A 10,563-nucleotide genomic window follows, 5' to 3' on the forward strand; every position below is an offset into this window, starting at 1 on the left:
ATTGGCATTGCTTCAATCGCGGCAACGTCAGCCACCAAGGGAACGAATCTAGAAAGCCCTGCAATAAAGCTTCCTTTTTCATCTCATAAGATACCAACAGTAGCACCTGATCCTTCATCTGCATGGAATGGAGCATCCACATTTAGCTTTATAAATCTTGCCTCTGATCTCTATTACTTGTGTTCCACCGGTTCCGGCTTCTTTGATAAAGATTTCATATAGTTTCCCGTTATTGCCAGGATTGAGGTATGCCACCTGAAGTAAGGAGGAAATGAATCATGATGGGTGTGTCATCGGTGAAGCCACCAGAGATACCAGCAGCCTGCCGTGATTACCTCCTTGTCATTTATACTTGGCATGATCGTCATTGGTTGGTCCAGTTCCAACACGAGAAATTCTAAGATGGTTGACCATGATCGGTCCACTTGTATTACATGTTCAATGCGATTAGCCAGCCCTAGTCCGGCTCACAAGCTCCCCGCCAAGTCACACTGGAAAAGCATATGACGCATGTCTCCAGGGCCCCTATGGCACACCGGACACGCCTCATCGATAGGGATGTGCCTATTAGCGAGTATGGAGTTTAGCCGGATAATTCCTTGCAAGGCACGTCAGCAAAAGATTTGTATATTATGTGGCACCTATAACTCCCAGAGCTTCTTCCAAATCCCTGCTTACTGGTGGACGCTGAATTCACAAGGGGTTGACCCCTAAACTGGTGTGACCATTGTTGATGACAAGCACTCCTCACCGAGAATTTTCAATGCTTTGTGAGATGTCACACAATGAAATCATCAAATGCTTGGAAATTTAGTGGTATTTGCATGACATGGTAAAAATATGTCTCGTATCAATTGTGCATCCCAACGAGTGGTGACTGGATCAATAAGCTCTACCACCCTTGAAATATCCATGGATCATTCCAGATACTTACATTTTTCCCAAACCAATTCGCCAAATGTACCCTCTTTTAAACGTTGTCAAACCAGCCACCAAACTCTTCCATGTGAATGAAGATATTTTGCCTTCAAAATACGAGCACAAATGGACTCCCGGTTTGTGATCAATCTCCAACACTGAGCGAGGGGAGTAACTTTGATCTACCTCATGGATGGGTACACCACTGCTCAGATTTGCAACAGAAACTGAAGTTCTTTTTTCAAGCAGAATCCAAGCACGTGCATGTCTGCCGTTAGATGAAATCCAACGCTTAAGATTGATGCACGTCCATAGCTGTATGATCTCTTTTTTCTATACACACCGCAGACAAGCAGCGTCCCAAACCTTCGGTCGTGTCATTACAGTGCACGTGTCACGTTTCTACATAACTTACACATAGTACCATCACGCCTCGACGCCGGCGTTGGGACCGGCGGCCGCAGAGGAGAGGCTCTGGAGGTGCCTCTCGACGACGTCGAGGCCGCAGAGCTCCTTGACGTCGGCCATGGTCGCCGGCACGTCCATCTGGAACGTCAGCGGCGAGCTGGCCGAGAAATCCTTCCTGGCCGCCCTGATAGCCTCCCGCATCGCGCAGTGCACCGACGCCGCCATCAGCAGCGGCGGCTCGCCGGACGCCTTGGAGGAGAGCACCCGCTTCTTGTCGCGCGCGCTGGTAAGGAGCTCCACGTTTAGCTGCTTCGGGATCGTGTCCACCGTGGGGATCTTGTACGTCCATGTGCCGTCGTTCACCACCAGCCCGTCGGCGTTCGTCGTGTACTCCTCGTTGGTGAAGAACCCAACCCCTTGCACGAATGCGCCCTCCACCTGATCCATCAACCAAGAAACAATTCAGCTTTCAACAATCTCAGCAACAGCAAGTGGCTGTGCCGATCGGCGGCGAGCTCACCTGGCCGAGGTCCACCGCCGGGTTCAGGCTCTGCCCGCAGTCGTACACCAGGTCGCTCCTCAGGATCGTCGTCGCTCCGGTCAGCACGTCGATTTCCACCTGCAATTGGGGCAAATTCCCAATCAGAATCAGAAATTAGGATCCCTTGTTGTTGCGATTTGGATCTTTGGAGTTTGGATCATCGATCATGGTACCTCGCTGACGGCGGCTCCGTAGTTGATGTACTTCACGAAGGCTGGGTCAGGCGTCCAGTACGCCTGCGCCGACAGGTTCACGCTCGCCATGGTCGCCTGGGTAATCAAGGCCTTCCATGGCGCAGGGGCGCCGGACTTGGACTCGATGCTCTCCTTGATGGGCTTGAGCCGCTCCACAAGCGTGGCGCACGACAGCCGGACCGCCTCGCAGCTGGTCTCGGAGGTGGTGCTCCCGCCGGTGAAGCCGCCCTGGATCATGCTCAGCGTGTCGGCCTGGATGACACGCACCTTGTCGAGGAGCTCGTCGGCGTCGGAGCAGAGCTCAGCCAGCCCGAACGCCGTCATCTGCTTCACCTTGGTATATAACCCCTGCCCGATCTCCACGCCGCCGACCTCGACGGCGATGGACCCGTCGTTCAGGATGGACACCTTCCCGGGAGTCGGCCGGAGCCTCACCTCGTACGTGATGGGCACGCACGAGATGCCCCGCTTCTTCCACCTGCTCCCGCCGTTGAACCTCTCCACCACGGCCGCCCTGGTCCGATACTCCGGCGACGCGGCCAGCTTGTCGAAGATTTCAACGAGGCTGTACGTCGAGGCCTCGCCGGCGGCGTCGCCGTAGAACTTCGTGAGGCTCTCGAAGCCGTGGAGGTTCTTCCTCCGGACGGTGTTGGTGTCGGCCGCGAGCGCCGACGCGACGTGCTCGATGATGGCCTCCGCGATGAAGCAGCCCTGCACGTCGCCGGGGCCGCGCATGGCTGACTTGGACGAGACGTTCGTCTTGCACACCTTGACGTCCAAGGCCAGGGCGCCCCAGTTGTACTTCTTCAGAGCACCGACGATGGCCGACGGGAGCGCCGGGCTCACATCCGGCGATATCCCAGCGTTGATCCCGAGGTCGAGGTGCAGCGCCGTGAGTGTGCCGTCCGACTTGAACCCCACGGAGTACTTCACCTTCATCGGGTGCCGCCCTCCGGCCATGATCATGTCCGTCTTGCGGTCGAGGTACATCCGGACAGGGCGCCGCAGCTTGAACGCTGCAACTGCACACGCACATGCCACCTGAAAACACAAACATTTCCTCCATGGTCAGAAGATTGTAAACTTTTTGTTACTGTAAACCTCTGATTGAATGGTTGGGTCCTCCACTTACATGGCATCCTTTCATTGCCTTCCCACCGAAGCCGCCGCCAACTCTTCTTGTGATGATGCGAGCATTGTGGTAGGGAATGCCGAGGCAGTCCGCGACGACATTCTGCGTGACCTCGGGTATCTGCGTCGAGGCGTAGACGGTGATGCAGTTATCTTCGTCGGGGATGGCCAAGGCGGTCTGAGTCTCCATGTAGAAGTAGTACTGTGATTCAAGTTTCACCTGTTGAAAATTGATAATGATGTTATGTAATGATCCTTGTCTGAAACTATGAATATAGACAAACATCCTACTAAACTGAACTATGTACCTCTCCTGATAAGATCTTGTGATCAGCTTCAGACATCCCTTGCTCGAAATCCCCAACTGGCTTAGGAGCCAAAAACGGGGGAGGATGGAAGTAGCTGTCATGTTGGATGGCATCCTCTATTGTCAGAATGGGCGGCTCAAGGTTCTCGGTGCTATACTCGATAACGGCTTGCTTCGCCGCCATATAGGCATACTTCTGTGTTTCAGCAATCTGATTGATGGCAAACCAACACGATAATAATATGGTCAGTTCTATCCCTCAAAATTTTGGGTAAAACATTACAGTAGTACTGGTTGTGCATTTTTCTTTTCTGAAACTGAGTTCAAGTGGTTCAGAAATAGGTACGTACCACAACGCCAATATTTTGACCGGCAAATTCAGAAACCGGATCACCGAATAGCGGTTCATCTCCTAGCCCCGGGAAGCTGGATCCAATATTCCTTCCACCGGCAGGAATGTCCTTTGCGGAGATAACGGTGATGACCTTTTTTGAAGCCAGAGATGATTTGAAGTCGACGCCTTTGATATGGGCATGAGGGTGTGTGCTGTAGATAAATGCTCCGTAGAGGCAATCCCTGGGAGCAGGGATGTCATCAACATACACAGCCTCCCCTGAACAAGAACCAAAAATATTGTCAAGTGCATGCTTCAGAATAGAAACTAGTGTACAATAGCAGAGGAAAGATAGCAGATGGTTGAGCATTGTTTGAACTAATGTACAATGAACAAAAAGAACTACCAAATGGTTTGGGTCTTTAAGAAAGACTATCAAAAGATGTTTTAGACTGGTAACCACAAACTATGTAAGAATTCCTAAAAAAAAGACACCTTAAGAAGCAAACTGGAATCAGAGTATAGGAGTATACCAGAAGCTTGTAGCTCGGCCCCCGCTTTTGTGGTTGGCTTGCCGACAGGTTTATATTCTTCGGTGAAAACCAGTTCCTGCCTTGAGCGGATCGGCAAATCATCGCTGGCAACCTTACTTTGCTTTTCTAGCGAGGATGCGCCATTTCCATTCATGGTTCCATTAGTAGATAAACCATTGGGAGTAATAGCCTTCGCCGGTTCATCCAGGTCGGTAGCAAGTGAAGACAGGAAACTGAACAAGAAACTGACAGCCAGGCTGACTCTGTACTCAGGGTGTGTGGTGCCTTCTGACGGCGAGATAACATCTTTCAGCAACCGAACCGCTTCAAGTATCACAGATGCACTCATTGATTTCCCCTTCAAGAATTCCTCCACCTTCCGAGCCCGTGCCGCGTGATCGACACCGTAGGCGCCGAACGCGAGGCAGATTTCGTCGACGATGAGCTCCCCTGTTGCTGCATCCCCTGAAGTCCTTGCCAGGAATGCAGAATTCACATAGGACACAGCATTGCCGAATGGTCTGGGGGCTGCACGAGATGTCTCGAAGATGACATTGTCTGAACCCCAGTCAGGGACAAATATGCTGAGCAGTATGGTCTTGGCATCACAGGGAGGCTGCTCCAGAAATTCCTCCAACGTCAGGCACAGCATTTTGGAAGCCGTTTGGATGGTGACCGTGGAGCCGGCAGCGAGAAGAACGGTGGCGATGTCGGATGGGAACTGCAGCCGCTGCGCCATGATCACATTCCCGCCGACGGTCGCCGTGTTCCGGACGAACGGCGAGGCCACCTTGCTGAGGTGACCGGCGATCTTTCTGAAGACCGGAGTGCCATCGGAGAAGACCTCGATGGCTTTGGAGATGGACACGGCTGCCCCGATCTCCACCCCCTTGCTGCTCCTGTCGATGACGGAGAGCTCCGGGATCCCTTTGATGTCGATGTACTTTTCATAGAGGTCTTGATCCTTGTACACTCCGGCGCCGGTGTTTGACGCCACGATCTTGACTGAATTTCCGTCGAACCAGTTGGAGTCGAAGAGGCTATGGAGCTCCTGGATGCTCCTGGGATGGTACCAGCCATCTTCGCTGGCTATCGCCGCCGGCACATTGTTCGTCTGCTGATCAACGGAGGCCTTGATCTCAGACTTGAGGAACTCCGGGAAGGTGCAGACGGCGCCGCTGGTGTATTCCGGCAGCTTGCCGACGTCGGCGCGGTCGGTGCCCTTCTTCCAGAAGGAGTTGAGCCCGAGGTCTTCGAGGTCGACGTCGGCGGCGAAGCTCTTGCAGGCGTCAACGATGGGCCTGTAGCCCGTGCATCGGCAGAGGTTGCCGGAGACTGCGTGCTCCGCCTCGCACGACGTGAGCTTGGAGAACCCCGGCGGTGGGGCGGGCTCGCCGGCGGCGCCGGGCTTGTCGGCCTTGACGAGGGCGGAGAAGATGGACATGCACATGCCGGGGGTGCAGAAGCCGCACTGGGAGGCATGGAAGCCGGCGAGGCGCTGCTGGACGGGGTGGTAGCCATCGCGGGTGTTGCCGATGCCCTCGCTGGTGGTGACCGAGCAGTGGTTGAGGCTGCCTACGAGCGTCAGACAGGAGCTCGCGGAGAACTCGGTCACCTCGTCGGTGGCCGGGTCGTACTTGGAGATGAGCACCACGCATGCGCCGCACCCACCTGCGCGCAGCAACGTGACGTCGTCGTTAATTAGAAACACACCAGGCGAGACGAATCATATAAAATGAGAAAGAACATTCCTTCAAAAACATAAAAGAAAAATATTTGCTGAATGGAATAATTTGCTCCTGAATAGAACGAATAATTTGCTGAGTGTAAAATAAAAAGGCATGTCCTATATGCTAGTCATTTAGATGTCTGAAGTTTCCTGGGAAGGACAAAAGTATTGTGACCTATCATGTCTCTATGAAACGTTTGCACAAAGATAGAAGGCATGAACATATGTGTTGACATCTTATATATGTTGTAAAACGAATTAGATCTTATGGAACTTTAAGATATTCTTTTACGGTTTAATGTTCATGGAGGCAAGTGATGGAGCTACCACCCACAACAAAAGAAGGCCAAGGCCAGGACCAAAAGATGCACATATTTAGCAATTGGCATACTGTACATTTGTGTATGTATTGTACCGATTTTAAAAGCATGAATCACTTGGGATATTTTTCATTTGAGTCGTCCAAACCTTTTAACCCAATTTCTTTAAGTATTTATCCGACGGCTGTGAACAATTGTCACCTCCCTTAATTATGTTAATTATTGTCTCATAATTAAGTACTTTCTTAGTTCATTATGCATACTTAAAGTTGTTCTCCCAGTACTTCAAGAAATTGTTTTTTATGTGATACTTTTTTAAAATAATATGCCATGTCCTTTGCTTTCTTAAAAGGGAACACATGCTTTTAATATAAAAACATCGACGATTACATTGTTTTTGTTTATTTATGCATGTTAGCTCAATGTACTTTGCACCCATACCATTACTATTTTATACCAAAATAATGACGAGTTGGTGTAATACTTTTGATCTAAGTCGTCGACGATACTTCCATCGATGGCTCGCTGTTTAAGGTGAACAAGACTAATTCTTAATTCCATACTCATGGCATGTTTAATTTCTACTAATTCACTCTATGTGGTATTCTTATACGGTACATTTCTCATGCGGTGCATAATGGCATTGCAGGTGCAGAATTGCAAATTCAGTTAGAGAAGTGTGTAAGTGTGTTTACCTAGCTAGGGTCAAATAAAACCATATTTTGTTTTATTTTGATTTGGTGAACAAACGACAGTCAGAGAGAGTACAGATTTTCATGAAGTCCTCTGAGTTTTCGCTACAAGATCAGTCAATTGTGGAGCCTACGGCAATTTTAAAGTTCCTCTATTGTGTGTGTGTGTGTGTGTGTGTGTGTGTGTGTGTGTGTGTGTGTGTGTGTGTGTGTGTGTGGATCCTATGGTCTGATTAGTGTGTTGTTCATGTAAAGTCGTTATCAATGTAAGGACAGAAAGCATCTGGGACAATGATATGGGCCAAAGCATGCTACTGACTACACTGCCGCTATATATGTATAGCAAACTGAAACACGCGCCTGGTTTTTCTAAGATGGTTAGCTGCAGGCCGCAGCGTATGGGACCTGACCAGCTAACAAAAGAAAGATTAACAATTGCAAAACGGAGAATATACTAGGTCCAATAATTTGGGATGGGTGCATGCTCATGCTGCATGCCTGCTCCACTAGGAGAGAAGTAGGACGGCAGCTAGCGTATCCGGCCTTTTCACTCCATCATGCCTGATTGAACTGTGAAGTAGTACTAATTCTGCACCCAATTGCCTTCTCAATACTACTACTACATGTTATCTCAAGCATAAAGCGAAAGATACTACTGGCTCCGATCCAAATTAATTGTCGTAGCTTTAGTAGATCGAAGGGAGTACTAAATCTCCGAACCATCGGTAGCCGGGCGCACTTGAAAGGAAGTGTCAATTTCGAGCATACATACACTAGGCGTTTTTGGCTAGGTACTCTCTTTGATTGCTGTCTGTGCTGTCAAAGTGTCGAGAGCAGTTGGAAAGTGCAGGGAACAAGTGGCCCGACATACATACTCGTGGACTCGTGGTGCGTCGATGAATGAACGATAGCGATAGCTGCCTAGCCAGCACCAAGAGAAGAGAGCAACAGAATATATTCCACACGGACATTACGGGTCCTAGCTAGATCGGTACGCGCCGAGGAGGAGGAGCAGGAGAAAGCAATACGATTTGCAGAAAAGGAAAGCCCTCGACATTTTTTGTAGTTCCTGATGAATGTGCGCTAGCGCTGGTAGCTACCGTAGGTAGGTCGCACAGCAATGATCTTAGGATTGGCCCACCTTCGCTTTAGGCGTTATACATACTCTGTTTCTTTGTATTTCGCCTTCTTAATTTTCGTTCGTGTGAGAGAACTTGTTTGGCTGTGTGCATTATAGTTATGCAGAGGCCGGGTGTAATGCTTAAACCTTTTAAGTAATTAAGCGTCCCTTTCCGAAAAAAGTAAGTCGCACAAAATGAAGATAAATATTGTTGTGTGTGGAACCTGCCTATGGTCTGATTAGTGGGCTGTTCCTGTAAAGTCATATATATGTGTATGTCAATATAAGAAGGACAAGCATCTGGTACAATGATATGGGCCGAAGCATGCCGCTGAAAGTCTGAAACACTGTCGCTGTATATGTAGCAAGCTGATACGCGTGCCAAGAGTTTTCTAAGATGGTTAGCTGCAGCAGCATATGGGACCTGACCACCTAACAAAAGAAAGATTAACAATTGCAAATCGGAGAATATATTAGGTCCAATAATTTGGGATAGGTGCATGCTCATGCTGCATGCCTGCTCCACTAGGAGAAAAGCAGATCGGCAGCTAGCGTATCCGGCCTTTTCACTCCATGGTGCCTGATTGAACGGTGAAGTACCAATTGTCCGGCCTATCGGTTTATTAATTCTATATTATCTCGAACTTAAAGTGAAAGATAGAAAATATCCGAATTATCATCGCTAGCGAGTGCACTCTGTAAAGCTGCACGCATCAGCCAGTTCACCCAAAAGTTCAAGCTGGTGGAAAAAGATGAGCTATGTATTTATACGTCAACAGTCAACACACTTGAAAGTTTGATTGGACTTTGATTGGAGGTGCTGCCAAAGTGTTGAGAGCAGCTGGAAGGTGCAAGGAACAAGTGCCCTGACATGCATAGCTGTGGACTTGTGCATGGTGCAGTGATGAATGACCTAGTACTCCCTCCGTCCGAATTTTTTTTTGATGAATGAGCTAGCACCAAAAGAAGAGAACAAACAGAATATATTCCACACGGACATGATGGGTCCTAGCTAGAATCGGTGTGCGACGAGGAGGAGAAAGCGATGGGATTTGCAGAAAGAGGAAGCGCTCGACATTTCTGTGGTTCGTGATGAATGGGTAGGTATTATATTAGGTAGCACAAAATGAGAGAAGAAGCAGCACCGATGTGGTTGCTGGCCCAAGAATGGGTACTGTATGTGCCGTGGTGGCTACGTGCACATATTTTGCTTCTCCCTTTCTGCGTGTTTCGTGGTTTGATTCCCTACGCCTGCGCGCGCGTGTGGAGAGAGATCGGCGACCAGGCGATCCAGGAGCAGGAGTCCGGTCGGTAAACTGAAAACGATGGCAGGTGAACTCTCCCAACGACTCGTCGGTTCGGAGCTTTGGACCATTCATCTGATAAGATTCTCACCGATCGAAACCGCAAGGATAAAATGAAGCTAGCTAATAATGGAATGGAGAGCCGGTTGGTGTTGGGGGTGCTCACCTTCGCCGCAGCCGAGCTTGGGCCCCCGGACGGGCGTGCGCGTGCGGAGGAACTCCAGCAGCGTCGTCGACGGGTCGACGCCGGCGGCCTCGCGCCGCACGCCGTTCACCGCCAGCACCACCCGCTCCCCCGCCGCATCCTTCCCCAACGACCCCATCTCTCTCTCCACGACCAACAGCTCCCTACTCGATCCAGGTGCACCACTCAACAAGTGCGCCGAGGCCGGCGGCTATAGCTCTATCCTTTATACAGGGCTCCGCTAGAGCGGTAGCGCCCGCGCGAGGGCCTTGGGGCTAGTTTGGTTGGAGACCTGGCTAAAATTTACCTGGCCTGAAGCGTGCCTGAGACTAGCCTGGAGTATGTTTGGTTGCTATCCTGGGAATTCAACTACTAGCCTGGAGTATGTTTGGTTGCTATCCTGGGAATTCAACTACTAGCCTGGCCTGGAGCGTCTTGCATGGCCATTAGCCTGGTTGAGTCACCAGGCGCGTGTGTTAGCCTGGCCCAGGCGCTGGGAATCGGTAGCCTGGGTTGTGCCTGGATGCTAATCTCACCTTCCCTTGCATGCAGTTCAGTGGGGCCACAGGCTAGTAGTTGTTTATTGGCTGATAATAGCAGGTCAGGCTGTGGACACGTACCAAACAAGTCGCATGCAGGCTAGCCTGACCAGGCAGTTTCTTTGGAGTTTTCAGGCGCACACCAGGCTCTAGTTTTACCCAGGCATCCAACCAAACTAGCCCTTATTTGCTGGTCGCTAGCTATGCAGTGACGTTGGACCGGGGAAAGCGACGGAAAATGGCGTGAGCCTGCGCTCAGCGCGCACGTACTCCGGTTCACGTGGAGGTCAAGGGGAAATGGGCGCGGTA

At 50.4% G+C, this 10,563-nt stretch overlaps 1 protein-coding gene across 1 annotated transcript; it reads right to left on the reverse strand.

The window, feature by feature from the left end:
* Positions 1 to 1,019: 1,019 nt before the first annotated feature.
* On the reverse strand, positions 1,020 to 9,962 carry LOC123113609 (probable aldehyde oxidase 2). Its single transcript, XM_044534901.1, has 8 exons — positions 9,698 to 9,962; positions 4,367 to 6,037; positions 3,850 to 4,112; positions 3,501 to 3,710; positions 3,194 to 3,412; positions 2,041 to 3,102; positions 1,847 to 1,945; positions 1,020 to 1,764 (listed from the first exon to the last, which is right to left on the reverse strand). Exons 1-8 carry the CDS (start codon positions 9,852 to 9,854, stop codon positions 1,345 to 1,347), a joined length of 4,101 nt encoding a protein of 1,366 aa, XP_044390836.1. The 5' UTR covers positions 9,855 to 9,962; the 3' UTR covers positions 1,020 to 1,344.
* Between the last annotated feature and the right edge of the window lie 601 nt (positions 9,963 to 10,563).

This window comes from Triticum aestivum, chromosome 5B (genome assembly GCF_018294505.1).
Source record: "Triticum aestivum cultivar Chinese Spring chromosome 5B, IWGSC CS RefSeq v2.1, whole genome shotgun sequence".
Taxonomy (NCBI): Eukaryota; Viridiplantae; Streptophyta; class Magnoliopsida; order Poales; family Poaceae; genus Triticum; species Triticum aestivum.

Coding starts and splice junctions, on each gene's coding strand:
- LOC123113609 (XM_044534901.1), bottom strand. CDS start 9,854: ATGGGGTCGTTGGGGAAGGATGCGGCGGGGGAGCGGGTGGTGCTGGCG. Junction 3,103..3,193: donor AGGCAATGAAAGGATGCCAT/GTAAGTGGAGGA, acceptor TTGTGTTTTCAG/GTGGCATGTGCGTGTGCAGT. Junction 1,765..1,846: donor CGGCGGTGGACCTCGGCCAG/GTGAGCTCGCCG, acceptor TTGATGGATCAG/GTGGAGGGCGCATTCGTGCA.